Source organism: Apodemus sylvaticus, chromosome 8 (assembly GCF_947179515.1).
Source record: "Apodemus sylvaticus chromosome 8, mApoSyl1.1, whole genome shotgun sequence".
NCBI lineage: Eukaryota > Metazoa > Chordata > Mammalia > Rodentia > Muridae > Apodemus > Apodemus sylvaticus.
Genome location: NC_067479.1, coordinates 90,896,842 through 90,918,732, shown reverse-complemented (window position 1 = coordinate 90,918,732; position 21,891 = coordinate 90,896,842). Strand labels below are relative to the sequence as shown.

Sequence of the window (21,891 nt, the reverse complement as noted above, 5' to 3'; positions counted from 1 at the left end):
TCAGGCTGCCAGCTTCTAATACTATCTATGAAAGAACATTTTGGGAAGCCTCCCTGCTCTTTATCATGTCCTCTGTAGCTATTGCATCTGCAGAACTCAAAAAGCATTGGGTTAACATATGTCACCTACATGTGCAGAAGTTTATGCCTATCCATTCTTTGTGGCTTGTTTTTAACTCTAACAGTGATCTCCTATCGAGGACAAAGTGAGTCCTTGTTTGCAGTTTGGGAATCTGAATTACAGGCCAGGGCAAAGGTCACCAATTCACTGACCCAAACAGGAAATCACTTTGTGCTGAGTTCTAGCCAACTTTAATGGGGTTCATTTGTAACACTTTCCAAACAGTTCTGCTTACAACCAACTCCATTTAGTAACCATTCGGTCAACATGGTGGCAAGCCAAATGGTGAAGACTAGGAAAAAAGGAGCATCACTTCTCTTGCCTTGGTTGCTTTCAAAAAACCAAAAATGTCTTTGTCTTATCCAGTTCTACAGTTTGAGTAAAAAATGTCTCTAACAGGCACATATTGAGGACTTGTTCCCTAGCTGCTTGTTTGTATATGCTTGGGCCAGGGAGTGGCACTATTAGGAGGTGTGGCCTTGTTTGAAAAGGTGAGTCACTGTGGGCAGGGGCTTTAATACCCTAGCCTTAGCTGCCTGGAAGTCAGTCTTCCACTAGCTGCCTTCAGATGAAGATGTAGAAGGCTTAGCTCCTTCTGTACCATGCCTGCCTGGATGCTGTCATGCTCCCACCTTGATAATGGATTGAACCTCAGAACCTGTAAGCCGGCCCCAGTGAACTGTTGTCCTCGTAACAGTTGTCTTGGTCATGGTGTCTGTTCATAGCAGTAAAACCCTAAGACACCACTAGCACTATTTTGAGAAGTACTAAGAGACATTAGGAGGTGAAAGGCCAGGTGGAAGAAGCAGGTCACTGGGAGCATGCCTTTGAAGGGTAGACTCCGTCCCTGGTCCCTTTGTTTCTCACTTCTAGTCTACCAAGAAGTGAGCAGCCTCTATCACATGATCCTGTGGCCATAGGTCCAGAATCAATGGAGCGAGGATGATGGACTTCCATCTCTGACTATGCCATTTCCATCCGTATGATCCTGGGAAACCACTGAAGCTGCCTTCCCCTTTGTATACTTGTTTTTAAAACAAATAATTAGACTCAGGGGATGTCAGAGTGTTCTATGCTTTATAAAACACACACCGAAAGAATGAGCACCACCGCAAGCATCCTTAGGAACAACTCAGGACATATATTTCCCCCTAAGCAAGCTAGAACAGTAAGCCCAGAGATCGGAATCAAATCTCTTTCATCCATGACCGTGTGTGCATGTATCTCTGTGTTTACATGGGCACTTGTGTTCCTGTACATGTGAAAATAAGAGAATGACCCTGGGTGTCATTCTTTAAGCACCATCTGCACAGGGTCTCTCGTTGGCTTAAAACTCAACAAGTGGGCTAGGCAGGCCAGCAGAGCCCAGGGTTTGGCCTGCTTCTGCCTCCTCAGTGCTAGGATTACAAGTGCCAAAGCACAGTTTTCTGTCTTTCAGTGTGCACACACACACACACACACACACACACACAAATTGCATTATCAGGCAATATCCACAGCACTGTGTTTTATCATGTCTATGAAAGAGCCATAATATTATTTGGGTATGATTTATAATTTCTGTTAAGGTGAACATTTAAAACAATCTTAGCCCTCGGTTCTTTGTATATGAGCTGCCTACTCTTGTCTTTTTCCTATCTGTCAATAGACTACTTTATATCTGTATAGATTATTTATATGACAGAGATACTAATCTTAGCCCTGTCATTTTTTCATTTCTAAAATATTTTTCAAGGCATTCTTACACTTCTCCTATACCAAGGAAGCATATTACATAAAAAAAAAAAAAAGAAAGAAACTTGTTGATTGAACATCATGATACAGTGTAATTATAGTATTCCTGGGCTGATCAATACTCATGATTTCTGCACACAATTAGGATGTCCAGGTGAAATGAAGAAAAATGAGGAGACAATGAACACACCTGGGTGGAACTGTGAGCAAGGATGTGAACTGGGAGGAATTAGGAGAGGGACATCAGTTTTGGAATGTTTAGGATACGTGAGAAAGTACACTATGGAATAACAGCTCTGAAGAGCAGAGCTACCATCAAAGGGTCTGCTCATGAACCACACTGAACAAAGCCAGAAGAGGGTCTCACATACGGTGAGCTTTCCCTCCCTGCAAGTGCTAAGCAGACACTGAATGCATCCAGCAGCCAGATGAGAGCCGGGCACCTGTTCTCAGCAGACCAGGGTACTCTGATGCGGTGACCTAGGGTCATTTCCCTAGCGGGTTCTGTTTGTTTCTGAAGTCCCTGGAAGCAAAGCCTGTTTTGCTTCTCCTTTCCTTCTCGATGTAAGAGCCAGGAAAAAAATAAATAAATAAAAAAAATAAAAAAGACCAATGGATTTACTGTTAAGATTTCTGGTTCAGCTCCAATTAATTGAAGTTTACTAATAACCAAGGCTGCCTTCTTGAAAAGGAACACAATGGCCCAAGCTCAGAGGAACATATTTAAGTGTTCCTAGACTTAAAGGGGACCACTCTTCCTAGACAGCTGAAAGTTCACAACTCTATCCTACGGAACGTCTGACAGCTTCTTCTAAGCCAGTAGCTCCTTTACACCAGAACCAAAAAAGGGGAAACCAAAAGGGGAAAACTGGGGGAAAGGGGGGCATTAGAAACCTCTGGCCTTCACTGTCAACAGTTCTGACCTGACATAAGGAGAAATGCAGTCACAGCAAGTTCCTCACAAGACAAATTATAAAAGGCTACTGATCATATATGACACCAATGAAGGCACCCCACAAACACAAATGCGCCATTAATAACAATTAAATTTACAGAGGGCTTGCAAGATGGATTGGGATGGGATCAGTAATTTATTTATTTATTAATTAATTTATTTATTTTTGTTTTTTGGATTTTGTTTTTTCGAGACAGGGTTTCTCTGTATAGCCCTGGCTGTCCTGTAACTCACTCTGTAGACCAGGCTAGCCTCGAACTTAGAAATCTACCTGCGTCTGCCTCCCAGAGTGGTGGGATTACAGGTGTGCGCCACCACTGCCCGGCTCAGTAATTTATTTTCATCCATCAGTTATAAAAACAGTGTCACTGGTGCACAATTAGGGGTATCTTTAAAAAAAAAAAAAAAAAGGATGCAATTTAAAAAGAAACCAGATGGTAGTTGAGCCCTCGTTACTGGTTTATGTGGAAGGCTGGTGGCTCATGTAGATAAGCGAAATGACTAATAGAAGAATTGGTGGTGTCAGTTTCACCTTGCTGGACATGGAGAGTTTTGGCAGAGGTCTACTTTGTGGTCTTGAGTCACAAAGAGTTGAAATTACCAAAACAAGCATGGCTTGCTACTCCTCTATGAAGTGGGCTACAGAGATACTGTCTAGAGGTTGGGTCTCTCACTGCAGAGAGGATTGCCTTGGATTGTGAGGCAATTTCTGGGGCAGGCAGGCTCATCCTTCGTGCGCCGTGCGGTAAGGAGACCAGTGATTTAGTCATTTTGTGGCGATGTGATGTGGCTGGGAAAGTACAGACTTCACAGTCAGACTAAGCTGTGAGTCTTAGAGCCACGACCACATAGTTCAGCCATGACCTCTCTCAGAGTCTTTCCCTATAGGATGTGCTGGATGGTTTTATGTCAAGCTGACACATCCTACAGTCACTTGAGAGGAGGCAACCTCAATTAAGAAAAATGCCCTCCATAAGACTGGGCTGTACACAGACCATGTTCTTAATCAGTGATTGATGAGGGAGGGCCCAGCCTATTGTAGGTAGTGCCATCCCTGGGCTGGCGGTTCTGGGTTCTATAAGAAAGCAGGCTGAGCAAGCCACAGGAAGCAAGCCAGTAAGCAGCACCCTCCGTGGCCTCTGCATCAGCTCATGCCTCTGAGTTCCTGCCCTGAGTTTGATGATGAACTGTGATGTGGAACTAGAACCTTACTGTGAAAGTAAACTCTTTCACCTCAATGCGCTTCTGGTCACGGTGTTTCATCACAACAATAGTAACCCTAATAAAGACAGAGGGTAGCACTAACCTCATATGATCATTGTGAACATGATCAAAGTGAAGGACATACACACGGAGCCCCGTGCATGGATGATTGATACATACATAACAGTATTCATTAACTAGGGTGATGCGCATGACCTTTCTTTTTCTTTAATTTTTTTTTTTTGACACAAGGCCTTGATTTGTAATCCATGCTTGCCCTGAACTCATGAATCCTTCCACCCTGCCTCCTAGAGCTGAGATTACAGGTGTGAGTCACCTCGCCTGGCTGGCTAACACTCACTGAGATTACTATGTGCTAGGCACAACATGAATTATCCCCTTTGACCTTCACTGTGTGTCTAGGAGGCAGCACTATCATCACCTCTATATTATGATCAAGAAAACTGACACTTGGAGAGGCCCAATGGTTTGCCCAAGTCACTCGCTATCAGAAAGTGGGGAAGACGAGGAGACCCAGATAGTCTTATTCCAGAGTCAATGCCTCCAACAGCCTAAACGTCCTCAAGGATAAAGTTATTTCCCTTCCTCTAAGATATCTTATCCACTCTCTTCTCATCTTGGAGAACAGTATCTGCAAGACACCCTTCCAGATAACACTAGTGCTATACCCTAGTGCCCATAATCAGAACTACCAGTGAGTAATGACCTCTCTCTGGTCATTACTTAGTAGGCCTCAGCGAAATCTGAGGCCTACTAAGCCATCTAAAGAAATTTTAGGGTTTAGCTGTAATAGCTACCATGGCTGGTTGCATGCCTTTCGGCCACATATATGGGCAGATTCATACATACATAATACAGATTCCAAGAAAAGCTAAGTACAGGAAACCAGTGACCACTTAGCTCTGTAACTGACACTCAAGGCGTGTACATCTAAGTGTGTACAACTTTCAAATACAGTTGTTGACCGGGGGAGGCAAAAATCATGGGAAGAACACGGGGCCCAGCTTGCCCTGTAGCTGAAACTTCTTCAGAGGCACAGTCTTAGTTAAGGTCACCTATTTAAAAGACGGTATTGATTTGGGGCATTTTATTTGTCTGTTTTGCATTTGCCCTCATCTTTTTCCATTAGATTTTTTTTTTAAAGTACTGAGCACTGGGCTAAATCCATCAGAAAATCTGGTATTGACTCTCGGATTGGGCTGGATTTTCTTTGTATTTTTCTGCAAGTCACCTCTCTTTTGGTGTCCTTATTCACAAAGCTAGAATTTAATACATGTTTTGTGATGAGCTACAAGGAGTCTTAAGAGATCCTGGCATGGTAGAATGCTATAATTTTACCTCCAGTGTATGCCATTATTCACAGGACTATGCAAGGGTACTGACTGAGTAAAAACTAGAACCTATACTTTTGGGAGCCCAGGGTTATACTCAACCACTTATGAACTACACCTATTACCTATGCACCAAGAGATGAAGCAATGGCTAGGAAATACCACCATCCAAATGAGGCCCCAGGCCAAGCAACACATCTATGCCCAAACTGAGTAGTCTACCAGGATGCCAGGCCTAACACAAGAAAATGTCTGAATTTCCATTGAAAATGAAATTGAGGGCCATGGAGATGTATTAGCAGGTAAGAGCAGCGGGTATACAAACCTAACGGCCTGAGTCAGATCCCCAGATTTTTCAACATTTCAGAGAGATAGGTAGTTACTCTCTAACCTTCACATGCCTGAATTTGCACATGTGTATACACACATAAATACACACACACACAAATAGTAAACATAATGTTGACCTACAACTCTTTTTTTTTTTTTTTTTTTTTTTTTTGGTTTTTCGAAACAGGGTTTCTCTGTGTAGCCCTGGCTGTCCTAGAACTTACTCTGTAGACCAGGCTGGCCTTGAACCCAGAAATCTCTGCCTCCCAAGTGTTGGGATTAAAGGCATGTGCCACCACCACCTGGTGACCTACAACTCTTAAAAGTCGGTCTCCACTCTAGCTTCCTTAACCAAGCCTGGCTATTAAATCTTCTATTTAAAGTAAATCTCACCTTGGAGAAACAGATTTTCAACTGATAATCAGCCCAGTTCCTTAGTGATATCAGCTTCCCCTTTAGGGAACTGAACAAGTATTCAGAGCACCAGGCAGAACAGAAGTGAGCACTTCCTCCCAGTAAAGGAAGAGATCAAAGTTTCTTGACAACAAAAACAGAGATAAATAGAGCAAACTTGCATTAATAAACTGCTCGTGTCATGTGACAATTTTCTGTGAAAATCCAAAGCTCACATTTCACAGGAATGAAGAGAGCTGAAGAATTTTATGACTAGCCAGGAGTATTACATTTAAACATTTGCAAAGCAACGTATACACCCATAAGAAACGCCAGAGTAAGAAGCACTATTTTATTAGTTGATACAAAACATCAGGCATACACTATCATAACCTATGCACATTATTTTTTTTAAAGTTTAAAATGGATATTTTAAAGAAAAAATGTAAACATTTATCATTTTTACTTCCACTGGAAACTACCAATAAAATTTTAAAAAAGAAGCAATTGACTTAAACCCTGAAGAGAAATTTTATTATTTGCCTTTGAGAGACTTTATTCATCATTTTTACTCAGGGAGATGGCATCTGGTGATCTGCTCCCCTCTGCGCTTTCTGTTAAGTGAACATCAAGCTGCTGGTGACTGAGTGCTAGAAGAAAGTGGCTGCGGCCACACTGCACACACAGTCCTCCCTAGAATGTGCTCAGGAGGACCCGCCATCACGGAACTGTGCCAGGCACAGGTGCTCAGCCACAAGCGCCCTGAGGGTCAACGAGGAGCCCTATCATCCCAGGAAGGCCTTCTTCAGACAGATAGGTTTGCTTTTATTATCGTTCTTTTTACAAAGAAAATAAGTTTCTTGAAAATGAAACATTCATAGGACTTAACAATATCTACTTTTTAAACAATTATATAATCTTTTTTTTTTAAAGACAGTGAATGTGGTTTTTTGGTTGTTGTTTTTAGACATTTATAAATACTGGCGACATCTACTGGCAGAAAATATATTTCTGTTCAGTCGCCTTTTGTGCTGACAGAAACAAGAAAACTTCCCCTGAAACTCACATAAAGTTTCTTTTTCCATCCTAGCCTATCTCCATTATTAGGAAATGACTGATACCTGACCAACGAAGTTGGAGGTATCCATCTCTGTCTCAAGTTGTGTAAAGTGTACTTTTATTATGGTAAAAATAATTAATAAAACTCAGTGGTGATCTCTGAAAAATACTTAACCAATATTCCCCAAAAGCATTCACCTCCCATCTTTGTTTTTACACAAGTACATCCCCACAAAGGGAAAATAAAATATACTTTAATTTGTGGATCCAATTAGTAATGATGAAAATTAGCATAACAGATTGTGAAATGCTACAGCATGTATCTACAGACTGTGACTGACTAGGGGAGAAGGAATAAGCAGGCAGGTTCACTCAAGCCTTTACCACCCAAAGGACCCCAAAACTCAGGACAAAAAGATAGACAAAAGCCTGGTCAGAGTTCACAGCTATTTTCTCTATCATCTTCTCTGGCCCACTTTAATGTATTAACCAAACCAGTTACGCTTTTTCTCCTCTGAGGAGTTTGAGTAGCCACCAGCTCCATCGCTACTGAAAACTCATATCCATTCCAGGCTGTAACAACCTGAACTCTGTGAAGGCACCAAACAGATGAGAAGCCACCACACTTCCACAGCTGCTGAGACTACAAACTCTACAAATATTCAACTAGCTACGGAAAGGAGAGCGACTTATCTTGTACTCGGCAAACAAAAGGGATGATATAACCAGAGCCTGGTGGAGTCCTGCAGAAGGGAGGCAATCTTGTTGGAGAAAATGAATCTCTGACGCTACCAGCCCAACCCCCCCAAACTCGCCTATACAGAATTCAGAGAGTCAAGTGCACACACCGAGCAGACCTACATGTGCTGTGTAGGTGGAACCAATGGTGCTGTGACAAAGTGGGACACACACCTGCCTCCAGTGCCACTGCTCACCCTCCCCCACTCCCACCCCCCATTCCCGTCTTGGTGGTGGTTCTTAGAGTGAGGCAGAGGAAAGTGGAGAACACACACATACACACACACACACACACACACACACACACAGAGGACATGATGAGCTGGTCCTATGGACTCCATCACAGCAAAGTTGGGGTCTGATAAGGCAACTCTCCTCTCTAAAACCCTGAAAAAGAATGAGAACCATCTTCTCCCCCAAGCTGAACCTAACCAATTTCTAAAGCAGTCAGCAATTTGCCAGAGACAGGACACAAGGGGATGGGAGAAGAAAGACTAAGAAAACCAAACTGAGAGGGCTCCCTCAATTACCTAAGAGCATTGCCCCCTCCCTGCGCCCAAGTTCCCAGAAAGGGAACTGTTTCTAATATTTCAAGACAGCTTCCCATTCACCAGTGTATTGCTCATTTTCAGCAGTCATGAAGGAGAGCCTCAATTATTCATTTAGCTCAGACCCAAAATGAGCGACACCCTTCCCCCCAACCTCATTTATTGGTTACTTGTGACAAGTAAAGGTGCCCTGTCCCGACCTTGCTCTCAAACAGTTACAAAACCAAGTGTGTCTGGTGAGACATCTGAACCGGTCCTCAAGAACTCAGACTCTCTCGACCGCGGCCGAGGACAGGGAGACATTGCTTTAGAGGCCCTCTCCTCACACCCGGATCTTCCTAACGGGGCAGCGGGTAGGTAGGTGCCTTTGCAGGCTCTAGGCAGAGACCGGGTTCCGTCTGCCTGACGCTCGCTTGGGAAGCAGAGAGGCTACGTTAAGGATCTGCGGTTCCCGGGCGCAGGGAGAAGGGCAGGATAGAGGACCCACTGAGAAAGCATGAGAGGGAATACTTGAAGGGGCGACCCGAAGAAGCGCAGCACGAGGGGGAGATGGAGAGAAAGCGAGCGGTACACCGGGTGAGACGGCGGAGAAGCCCGGAGGTGCAGGTGTGTGGAGGGCGCGTCCTACCTCGTCCTTGGCCACCCCGCTGCCCAGGGGCGCCTCCAAGCTGCAGTTTGCCCTCTTGACAGTGAGGTAGAAGGGGTAATCCTTGGCCACCATGGCGGCTGCCGGGCCTGCCCTTTGAGATGTCACCGCTGATCTCAGGCGACAACAAAAATCCCGGGTAAAAGAGGGCCCGAGCTCCACGATGCTGGCGGCGGCGACGCGAACACCTACAGCGGCTTCTAGCTGAGTGGACCTGACGCCTAGGCTTCACCGGGAAGGGCGGGATAGCTGTAAGCCACGCCCACAGATGGGAGGGCGGTGGGCGGGCCTATAGAGGCCCACCCACCCCAGCCTGCTGGGAGCGCCAGGTGCGAACCTGTAGATGTGCTTCCTGAGGCTGGGGCGGTTCTGCCAACTTTGGGGACCTTTGGGGACCTCAGGGAAGGCGCGCGCGGAGCCGCCAGACCCCAGACAGCTCCACTCATGGAAAAACAGCTTGTAGCAAGGAGGCCAGGGCCCTAGGCAAACGCCGATAGAGCGAAGGGACAAGTCCCAAGCCAGACTTTCACTTTGGGGGCTGGGGCGGGGGCAGGGGCAGGGTGTGTGTAGGGTTTCTCTACGTAGCCCTGGTTGTCCTGGATACGTTTTATTAAAAATGAGCGTTAGTAGCAGTCCAAACAGTAAAATGCACCCATTTTAAGTGTGCAGTTCAGAAAGCACCATGTAACCAAGCTCCAAAGGCAAGAGACAAATACTTTCCACCACGTACAGAGTCCCCTCTAACTAGCCCCCTTCCCCTCCCACGCCCCTACACCCACGCTGGACTCATTCAGGCTGTTTCCAGTCTAGAGCGAAGACCACGCTTTGGGGGAATCTTTTCTGGGAAAACATTGACGTTGTAAATGCCCAAGAAGCAATTACAAGGTCATTGCTGCAGCCCTGACTAGCCAGCCAGTAAAAAACAAAACAAAACAGCAAAACACTCCTAGAAACAATGGCAACAGTCTTTAGTAAGAGTACTTAAGTAAGCTTTTCTAATTATAGAACACCACCCCATAGCGATCAGAAGGGAGATGGGTCTATGGGTGTGGAACTGAGAGATCTCCTTTATGTTCACCTCAGTTCGAAAATAATTGCAAAAGGCTGGAAGTGCAGGGTTTTGGAAGAGTAGTTAACAAGTGTGAGGCCGTGAGTTCAGTTCCCAGTATCCAAAATAGCAATCTCAACAAAGCAGCACAACAGTTTGTGTTCAAAACACAGCTACAAAAGAATTTTTCTTTTTTTCTTTCATTTTTTTTCTTTTATTCATTCTTTTTCTTTTCTTTTCTTTTTTAATATATATTCTCTATAAAGACATACTTGGAGGTCAACAACACTGAATGTCTAGAAGAATCTGAGACAAGCTTGCACTGTCCCTGGTAACAGAGGGGAAACATCAGGGATAGAAAAGGCTAGTACTAATGGGCAAAGAGGCTTTACAGTTACATTAACAATTTTCAACGTCTTAAAAGAAAAATATATTCACATGTCACCTGGGGGAAAAAAGAGATTAATTTTCTTAAAGTTATCATTTCCTCCAAATAACATTTCTTGTAAACTTTGCTATAGTATCTTTCTATCCTCCTGTGAAAGGCCGGCATATAGCAGGTGTTGTAGCGGGAGATACAGAGCGTTGGTTTTTCTTCTGGAGTGTGAGGGAGGCAATGTGAGGGAGAAACACAGACCTTGCTTTGACATTCTCTGCTTCCAGATGAGGTCAGAACCCAGCAGTTCCTACTTTTCCTGGCAGGAAACTGCTTAACATTCGGATCTTCCACCCCAGATACCAAATCCACACCCTGGCACTAAACCCGCCCCATTATCTTGCCTGATAGCAGACTGACAGATTGCCTTTGGATGCAGGAAGAAGCGTACGTGTAAACAGGGCTCTGAAATGAGTGGGTTCTGACCGAGACTGGAAAGAGCACCTGTGATTTTCTTCCCAACTATACAACTTGAAGCAACAGGAAGAAAGCTGCAGCAAAAGAGGCATGGAGTGGGAAGGGGCATGCCAGAACTGATTTCATACTCCTTGCAAGCTTGGCTAAATATAGTGGTGAGCAAAGGGACCCCCATCTCCAAGGGTGCCCAACCAAGCCAGCCCCAGAAGTGGTGACATGCCCCAGAGCCAAAGCACCCACAGCCTCTCTTCCTTTACCCTTTCCTTGCTCTTCCAGACTCACCCACAATCTCCACCCCAAGACCCTGGGCATCTGCAGCTCATTTGGGAATGAGCTTTGATGGCCAGTGAAGTTCGCTGAGCCTGTTCTCCAGTTGGAAAATACACTTAGAGCCCTCAATGGGGTGTTACCTGCAACAGATTCCCATAACCCTGTTATTGGGGTGCTTTCTTCAGTGTTCTTAGGACTGAGCAGGCAGTATGACACATCAAAAACACATGGTAATAATAAATAGGTCCTTAAAAATGGGGGAAGAGGGGCTGGAGAGATGGCTCACCAGGTAAAAGCACTTGCTTCTCTTTAAGAGGATTCAGGTTCGATTCCCAGCACCCACTTCAGGTAGCTTGAAACCACCTTTAAGTCCAGCCCCAGAGGACCTCACAGCCTCTTCTGTCCTCCACTGACACTGACAAGCATGGGAACACAAAACACACATACATATACTCATACATGTGCATGTGAAATGGGGAAGGAAAACTAAAGCTCAAGCCTAATTACTGTACAGCAAATAGCAATCACATATTAATAAGAAGCCTACCACATACATTCCATTTTCCCTTAAGACTTTTTTGCCTTTCTTAAAAAAAAACTGGGCAGCACTTGGGAGGCAGAGACAGGCAGATTTCTGAGATTGAGGCCAGCCTGGTCTACAGAGTGAGTTCCAGGACAGCCAGGGCTACACCGAGAAACCCTGTCTAGATGGAGTGGGGGTGGGGAGGAGTTGCAAATAGTCGAAACTACTTGAATAGTGTCACAAAATGAGTGTAACAGAAAGCTCAGTATCCCTGGGTTCTGATTTTCCCAAGTTCTCACTGAATGTCTGACCATCCAAAATAGGGTTCTTGTCTTTAAATTCTTAAAGATACACATATACATAGAAATGGTGTGTGTGTTACAATAAAGAAAGTCCATACACAAGGCCAGGAATTTAGAATAGGATGTACAAGTTTTGTATGCGGTCCATGGGATATTCCAAAGACTTGTAAAAGTATTTTCCACCCTGTGCAACTTCTGCCTTGTTTCCTGGTTTCAGGCCTTCCCTCTGCTTTGGTGTTTGCTGCTTTGGGATTTGGGAAATCTACCTGGGACTCTAAGTAGGAGTGTGAGTAACCAAAGGCTGTCAGCAACAGGCTGCCCTATGAGAGGGCTTTCAAGCACTGAGCCAGGCTAGTGTCTGATTTTGAGGGAGGCCAGACCAGTTTGGGAATTCCTCCCAGCAGAGCAGCAGCCATGCCCCCTCCCCCTAATCAGTGTGCGTGTGTGTGTGTGTGTGTGTGTGTGTGTGTGTGTGTGTTTACAGCTTAGGAACAACACAGCCTAATAGCAGCAGCTTCCCTAAAAGTAACAATACAAAACACCTTTCAGAGCTCTCCTTTAGCACACCCAGTTATAATCCTATAAAATGCTCACAGCCAGGCAGTGTTCCTCTGGAGCCTGGAATAAAGAAGCCTGTTCTGCATTTCCAGGACGGATGCCAAGCCAAAGCTGTGATCTCGCTTGTGCTGTGCAGGTCATTTGTGCTGCTGAGGGGTTGGACTCTGCAGCCAGGCACTCTACTGGTGGTTAGCTCTTTTTAGCCTCGCAGATGATCAGGTGTGCCTAACTGCTCAGAACACACCCACCCTGGGGCTAACACCTCAGAGGCTAAAGCAGCTGTGACTATCTCCAGCAGGACCTTGATCCATCCTATCAGCACCCAATCAGGGTTTGAATTCTTTTCGCCTCAAAGGTTCACTCATTGATAAGGGTGATTCATTCATTCATCAATTATGCACTGAGGTCGTCTAGTTTTCTCTCCACTCTTAAGCTTCCCTGCTTGGCAGGTGTTAACTCTAAATATGGTCCGGTTTCAGACATGGACTTTCAGATGAAACGTCTGTAGTTAGTTATGCATTTCAGAAGAAGCTGATCTGTGGAGACTCTGCCTCCCACCGTGCAAACCTCTGGGGCTTCTCTGGCTTCTTGGAGGGATGTCTTCTACTGGCTAACCAGACAAGGTCATGCAGGTACAAGCTGGGCACTCAGAGGTTCTGGCATCTCTCCCCTGCCCTTTCTTTTAGCCGGACCCCGGTTAATGATCAAGCTCCCTCTCCTTTCTTTAGCTGCAGTTTTGATGGTAGGAAGGAGGAAAAAGCAGGGAAGTCTGAGGAATCAGGGTTGTGATCCTCTGCCACACCAACAGCAGAGGCACACACGGTCACACCTAAAGTCACACACATTGGTACTTCCCCCTGCCTGGGGATGAGCCTCTGGCTCCAATCCAGCTCTGGAAGACTTAATTCTTGCATTGTCTAAAATGTTTTGTTTTTAGGCACAAGTCTGAAAAATCAGTTAATTGATTTAAAACAACAAAAGCAATAAACAAAACCCAAACCCTTTACCTGATTGCACTAATCGGATTATCAGCCATCTGACAAAATGAAAAAGAGCCATATTTTTTTTTAAGTACCTATAAAATTTGGTTATGTTGCTATGCCACAACAAGTACATTTCTTGTCCACTGGCTTATCAGAGCAATGGCTTATAGTTAGAGGTGATTCCTTGTCTCCTGACCACGTTTGGCAGTATCTATGTGGTTTTGTTTTTGTTTTGATATAGTCTCACTCAGGAGCCCAGGCTGGCATAGAACTCACTATGTAGCCCAGGCTGACTTCAATTCACAGTAATCCTTTTGCCTCAGCCTCCAAAGTGCTGAAATTACAAACATGTGCCACCATGTTCAGCTAAATGCATTTAAAAATTTAAAAATCTACAAGATGGGGCTGGAGAGATGGCTCAGCGGGTAAGAACACTAACTGCTCTTCCAAAGGTCCTGAGTTCAAATCCCAGCAACCACATGGTGGCTCACAACCATTCGTAATGAAATCAGATGCCCTCTTCTGGTGTGTCTGAAGACAGCTACAGTGTACTTACATATAACAATAAATAAATAAATCTTTAAAAAAAAATAAAAATCTACAAGATGTCAGAGTACATTGGCATCTATCTAGTGGGTAGGGGTTGGGACGTGGATAATGATGACACCTGTGGCAGCCTCCCCCATCAAAGAACCGATGCACAAAAGTGCAGACAGAGCCACTGGTAAAATGCGTTAAGAGAGCAGAGTGACATGTGACTCTCAGCCAAGAGGGTCAGCTGGTCTTGACCTCGAAGGTCTTTTAGATTTTGTCCACTGGCTAGTATCTTAGGCAGGACAGACAAAAAGCAGAGTGCAAAGATATCCAGACTACTGCTTTACCTCAAACTTGTCCTGATGTTCATGCCTGACCCTTAGCCAAGTAACAGATTCCACATGGCCCAAAAAAAAAGTCAAGAAAAGGGAATACAAGAGAAAGGAGAGACAGATAATTTTCTTAAATTTCTTAAATCTTAAATATAAATGATCTATATAAACACACACAGACACACACCCTGGTCTGTTTCATAATCAGTTGCTAGATTTTTTTTTTTAATGAAAGTAGATGAGAGTATACTTGGGAAGAGGAAGGGTGGCCAGTGGGAGGAGAACCAGAAAGGCTGTCAGTGAAAATGTGTTAATATGTACAGTGTACTTATGTATACATGTATGAAGATGTCATGATGAAATCCATTGTTTTGTGCAATTTTTGTCTACAAAAAAAGCTACTACTTCATATATAAAAATCCACTTCAAAAGTCCAATGAAAATTAGTTTCAAGAAGATACAACTAAGCAGAAACAGGGAAGTGGGGATGTAATTTTCCAAATCCAGGTCTTTCCAAGAACTTTTGTTACCATATTTGGTTGGGGTTTGAGGCAGAACCGTAAGCTCCGTGATTAAACTTCTCAAGGGTAGATCCATGGATTACTACTGGCTGCAGAGGTGCAATCAGAAACTGGCTTCACTCATAGTTTTGCATTAATATTGATGATCTTTACCCATTTGAATGGATGGCTATCAGCAGAGTTATTTAACTCAAAGAAACAATCCAGCTCTTAGCACATTTTCTCAGTACCACCAATGAGTGTTTACATCTTACAGACAGTTCGCATCTGCTTGAGGGCATTTCATACTAGGCGGCAAAAATTCAAAATGTTTATTTCATTCCAAAACTATTTCTTCTCTTCAGCCTACAGGTAAAATATACACATATGTGAGACCTGTACACTAGCCCTATAGAGAGAAACAAAATGCTAAAATCTAGCCTCCAATCGGAGGTGGTTCTTCTTCTACCCACGAAAAACACAATAATCAATATGTCACATCCATCACCCTGCAGATGCCACAGACTGTGACTCCACTACTATTTTATGCTCTTTTCTTTCTTTCTTTCTTTCTTTCTTTCTTTCTTTCTTTCTTTCTTTCTTTCTTTCTTTCTTTCTTTCTTTCTTTCTTTCTTTCTTTCTTTCTTTCTTTTTCTTCCTTCCTTCCTTCCTTCCTTCCTTCCTTCCTTCCTTCCTTCCTTCCTTCCTTCCTTTCTTTCTTTCTTTCTTTTTCTTTTTGGTTTTTCAAGACAGGGTTTCTCTGTGTAGCCCTGGCTGTCCTGGAACTCATTTTGTACACCAGGTTAGCCTCGAACTCAGAAATTCACCTGCCTCTGCTTCCCAAGTGCTGGGATTAAAGGCGTGCGCCACCATGCCTGGATATTTTATGCTCTTAAGGAAGAAAAATATCTCACAAAAGCACATAATGTGATCCCTTGTAAGACACACTGCAGTCCCAGAGGGCGTGAGGGCTGGGGCCGGGGAAGTGGCTGAGTAAAGTTCCTGCTACACAAGTGTGATTACTGGGTCCTTAGCATCCACATAAAAGTCTGGGCAAACATGACAGCCATCTGTAATCCCGGTGCGTCCCGGGACAAGCCAGCAAAAAACTCTTGGTTCCAATGAAAGAACCTGTTTTGGAAAGTGAAGAATGATCATGTTAGACAGCTAACACCAACCCCTGGCCTCTCCACACATGTGTATGTGCCTATGTGTATATGGAGTACACACACCAGACATACACATGAAAAGAAAGTGAGGCATATGTGAATAATGACACACAAAAGTGCTCATGTCATTGCGCTGGCATTGGACATTTGACACCTGAGCAGCCCGGACAACGTTTCCTTATGTTGCTTGAAGTAGAATTAAATAAGAAGTTTACTAATCCCATACCCTGGGCATCTTTTTTGGGTTCAGTGAACTGGGATCTTCAGAGGAGCCCAGAAATTTGTATTATCGGTCAACAGGGTCAAAGGGTATGTTTGACTGATACTGTGTTATGAATTAGAGCAGTGGCTTACCCCCAGTCCCCCTCCCTTGTCATCAGCAATGCTACATTGCTTTTGTCACAAAGTAGCTACATACCTTTGGTCACAAAGTAGCTGAGGATGATTAGCCCAATGTTGTAGCATCAAAATCCAGGATGGGCAACAACAACAAAAAAAATCTATTAATTGGTTCATGCAAACCATACTGGGGATCTAGAGTATGCTAGGCAACATGCTATCTACATATGGGTGCATAAGGAAAGCAATGAAAAACTGTACAAGTCCACATTTTAGCTCAGCTCCCAGCGAAGCCACCCACCAGGAGACATGTTCCAGCACACGGTTGGATTTACAATCTGGTATCCAGGGCTCCAAATGAAAACACACTTATCTTTGTAGCCGAGAGGCACAACTGCATTTAAGTTTTTAAAAAATTAGCTGTAGAGAATGAAAGGCAGGCTGTTGGCTTGAAATGTTTACCTGCAAAAAGACCCCGGGGCTGGGGTGTGTCGAGTGTTCTGTAGAAGACCTTAATTATAGAACTAGTCTAACCAGAAGGAACAGGTTCAGGGTCTCCTGGCAAGTGTGTGTCTCAACTGCTGGGAGCAGGAGGTGGCTGGTGAGCTGCAGAGCTGTAGAGGCCACAGGCTGAACTGTCCCAGGTGCTTAGGAGCTTTGGACAAGGTAGAAGGGGGTTAACTGAGCACTTTGGCTAAGTGGGAGCTGTGTCAAGAAAGCTTCTGGGTTCTATTCTTTTATTGTATCTTATTGTATTATATTATATTAATTATAGTATATTATATTGTATCATAAAGCCTGGAACACTTTAAAATTCCTTATGTGGCCAAAGACCTTGAACTCTTGCTCCTCCTCGGCCCGTACCTCCTAAATTCTGGGATAAGCACACTCCACAAAATCCAGTTTATGCTGTGCTGTAGAATGAACCCACAGCTTCCTGCACGCCAGGACAGTGATCTGCCAACTGCCACACCCCCAGCCAGAGAGTTCCTGATTTATTTGATTTTTCCCCCCAGCTGACATCTAGGCCCAACCTCAGCAAACACAGTTCTCACATGACCACAGTCCTGATCAAACTAAAAGTCCTGGCGGCGAAAGGCTGAGCAGAAAAGCAGCAGCCATGACTTCGTGCTCATTGGTGATGACATTACCGTCTGCTTCCTCTGCTTTGGTGGGTTTGCCTGGTTGACGTTCACCCAAGGCTCTCTGTGACCCCCACACGCAGACTACGGTGATGCCCACTTCCACTCCCCATTGTACTGAATATCTCCCTTACCCCATTGTTCCTCTATCAACAGACCCTCTATCTCCACAGCTTGACCTCAGTCAGGCCTAGTGTGGGGGTGTAGAAGGGGTCATGGGTTTTCCCCACATGGCTACTCAAATCAGTTCTAGGTCTTCCTACCATGCTGGCACATATCAAACATTAAGTTAAAATTAAATCGAAATAGGGCTGATCAGAGAGATATCACGAAAGAGGTAAGTCTGGAGGTCCCCCCCTCAAAAAAAAAAGTAACAAGAGTGTAGTTTCTTTTTAAAAATGATTGTTTAATTTAGCTATGTATTTGTATGAGCATCTATGCATCTATGTGCTATGGGTAAATGGGGAGACCAGAGGCACTGAGTGTTCCCTGAAGCAGGCACTGAGAGAGCAGTCCAAATTCATAAATGCTGAGCCTCTAATTTCTTTTTAAAATAATATTTTTTATGGCTAGGCATGGTGACATGCTTTTTTTGTTTGTTTGTTTGTTTGTTTTGGATTTGGTTTTTTTGACACAGGGTTTCTCTTTGTTGAGAACTTACTTTGTAGACCAGGCTGGCCTTGAACTCAGAAATCTGCCTGCCTCTGCCTCCCAGAGTGCTGGGATTACAGGCGTGCGTCACCACGCCCGACTACTGTGACATGCTTTTAAAACCTTCACTCAGGAGTAAGAGGCTGGTGGAGCTCAGTGAGTTTAAGGCTAGCCTGGTCTAGATAGTGAGTCCTAAGCTAGCCAGAGGTATGTAGTGAGACACTATCTTAAATTTAAACAAAAATGTATTCTTTGATAACTTCATACATGCATATATACGCATATATATGTATATATGTGTTTATATACATATATATGCATATATATATATTCATCATATTCATCCCCTCCCCTCCCCTAACTCCTTCTATATTTCCTCCACCCTCATACCCCTCCCCCACTTCATAACTTTTTGATTAGTATTTTTTATTGATTGAGAATGCAATACATGCAAATAGTAATTTGGATCATGGCCCTCCCTTCTCTAACTCCTTCTTGATCCTACCTCATGTTCCCCTCCCAACTTCATGTGCTCTCATTCTTTTCCCAAATATGTTAGTGTATGGTCAGTATTGCCCATACGCACATGGACCTGGGGACATCCACCTGAGCACAGCCCAGTTACCAGGAATCACATCCCTAATGAAGGCTGACTCCCGCCACCGGGCTCCCAGCAGCCGCCGACTGTTGATAGCTCCTCCGTTAGGTGTGGAAGCTCATGTGGTGTCCCCCACTCACCAGAGCATAGAGTTTCAGACTAGGAAGTCATGCAGATGGGGCATCAGAACTTTTAAAAAGTAGATACTGATCCTTAACTTAGCTTCTTGAGGGTCCAGAATTCATGGAAAATACCTTGAAACTTAGGTTATATTGAATCTTTGCTCTCTTGAGATAGGACCTGAAGGCTAAGGAGAGGAGAAGGATTTTATTTGGTGTCTAAGATAGCACATAGTTCTAATCTGAAGTGTCCAGGATGAGGAGAATGTGTAGACTCAATTTTATTTTAATGTATTGTATTGTATTGTATTGTATTGTATTGTATTGTATTGTATTGTATTGTATTGTATTGTATTGTATTGTATTGACACATTGTCTTATTTATGCTTTCCGGCCTGCTCTTGAGTTTCTAAGTTCAAACAATCTTCCTGCCTCAGCTTTCAGAGAATCTGAGACTATAGATGAATCACTATACCTATCCCTAGACCCAACTTTCATCCAAGGAAACCAAAGGGAGGGAATGAACACTCTCTGTTAGCGGCTTGGGATGGTGACTCTTCCCTGACAGCTTGACTAGAACTAGGATCATCTATCTGGAAGATTGTAAAGAGCAGGCTTTGGTTGTGTTTGTGACCTCGTTCCTAAAGAAGACACACCCTTGGAATGTAGCATCTCAGGTCAGCATCCTTCTTTCTCTGCTTCCCAGATGGCCATGATGTGAACTGTGAGATTCCCCTGTCTTCTCAGCTGAGATGGACAGAGCCCTTTCCTCTTTTCAAGCAGTCCTGTCAGGTATTTGGTCACATCCACACAAAATATGTGAACACTCTGTTCCACCCGAGGAGGGTCATGATCTCCCTCTTAGATTCTGTGTCTGAGAGCTTCTGGCATAGACACCGCCCAAGTCATCCGTCAGTGAGTGGGAGGGAGGGAGGAAACAAGGTAAGAGAATTGAAATGGTAGAGCCAACAACATGTGGCCTCCTTTCTGAACTTTAATAACCCCGAGCTGCCTGCAGGCTCAGAAAACCCAAATGCAAGAGTAGGTACAGGGATTTCTCTGGTGCCAGGAAAATGCAGTAAGACATGACTTTTACAAGGTAGGCTATGAATTAATGCCCTGCAGCGACCAAACAGGCTTTTAACATCTCCAAAGTTGGCAGCCAGATGCCCAAAGCTGGCTTAGTGCCGTCCGACAATGCACAACAGATAGGACCGTGTACTTGAGGATGAAATCATCTTCCAGGAGAAAGAATAGCAGAAGAGCTGGATTTTTATGATTAGGGGGAAGAGGGCAATTCGATCTGTATTTGCATTGCCACAACAGGCCCCACTTTAATGGACACTAGAGGTTTTCCACATGTTCAGCACATTTTCTAGAATGTTTTAAAAGCGATCACGTCTGTTAGGCCACCTCAGGTGCTGAAAGAACTAACCTCCCCTCGCTGGGGAGAGATTTGTCCTGTGGGGTTATCAAAAAGATCAGAAACTACAGCTTCTCGTTTGGATTCTGTGGTAAGGAAGCAGTTTGGGGTGTCTTGTTATGCTTTACCCCCAGAAGTTTCTAAGGAAATGCCTGTCATCAAAATTCAAAAATAAATATAATGCTGGTAGACCAAAAAAAAAAAAAAATCCAAAGGGATCAGCATTATGCATCAGTTTCCTGATCATAAAACTTTATAAAAACAACCCACCCATTAGGGGGGGAAAAAGCGCACAACAATAGCTCATATTCTTTCCTAAATGCTTGCCTCATGCCAGCCCGAAAGGAGGTGCCATCATGTTTCCTGAGTCATGAGGTCCAAACACCACATCCCTTTCCTCCCTCTCTCATCTCCACCCATTTGGCACCATTCCTGAACCTTGCCTCCTCCCCACGAGGAGCTCCGTGGAGAGGAGCCAACTCTCTCCTTCTACCTGACCCAAAGACGCCAAGCATCCATACCAGGCAGCAGCAGCAGCAGAAGTAACTGAGGTTTCCTTCCCTAGCCTCATCTTTTCATCCTGACGGAATATTTAGCAGGGAAGGCTAAATTACAAAGTCACAAAGTAAAGAACAGGAAGTCTGCTCCAGAGTCTACAGGAGGATTATAAAGGGGTTTGCTTGGTGACTACTCTGCGAAGACTAAAGTGTTTTCTTTCTACCTTGGCTCTATAACAACATTTGCTCCCAGCCGAACCCCACCCCCGACCCTCTTTGCAGTGCTGAGGATAAAACCCAGACCTAGGTGAGTGCTCTAATGCAGAGAAACTTGCCAAGGCCTGTATCAAAACTTTCTTTGTGGAATTTTCAACACACTTCCCTTCAGTTCCTAGTACAAGCAAAAAGACGTACACAAGCCCACGGATGAGAAGCCTGGGCTCAAATACCGAGTCTTTAACCTTACATCTATGGGTTTTGCACAGTTTAATCTAGAATGTCAAACTTTAGCCTGATCATCTGTAAAATGGGAATAAGCTTTATCTAGTGTGTGTGTGTGTGCTCATATACATGCACATGCTATGCATGTGCAAACTCATGCATGCATATGTGCATACATAACACTAGTGTACATAAAGGAACTAACACAAGTCAGTCCTTTCCTTCTACCATGCCAGTACTGAGGATAAAATTAGATCACAGGCTTGGTGGCAGGTGCCTTTACTCACTGAGCTATCATGCTGGCCCCAGTTTCAAGGTTTTAATAAGATAAGCAAAACAAAACAAAAAACAAAAACACATGATTTGATGAGATGACACATATATATCCATATCCTAGACACACAGTCAGAATGATCAACAATACATCCCACTCCGTTTTCTCAATGAATCAGGGGGAAGGATAGACTTAGGCACGGGTTCTTCTTTCCTTTGAAGGGATTAATTCTTCAGCTCCATAATCTCAAATGCCTA

The 21,891-nt window shown here is 44.1% G+C and overlaps 1 protein-coding gene across 5 annotated transcripts in view; it reads right to left on the bottom strand.

Annotated features, from left to right (window-relative positions):
* Arhgef3 (Rho guanine nucleotide exchange factor 3) overlaps positions 1–21,891 on the bottom strand; it is a 292,328-nt gene that overhangs the window by 60,372 nt on the left and 210,065 nt on the right. Inside the window, exon 1 of one of the 5 annotated variants that reach the window (XM_052189955.1) lies at positions 9,061–9,309. The exons of the other annotated variants lie outside the window; for them this stretch is intronic. Coding sequence (XP_052045915.1) covers positions 9,061–9,153 — 93 coding nt within the window. The 5' untranslated portion in view covers positions 9,154–9,309. Of the gene's footprint in view, positions 1–9,060; positions 9,310–21,891 lie in introns of those variants that run through there. 5 annotated transcript variants of the gene reach the window in all.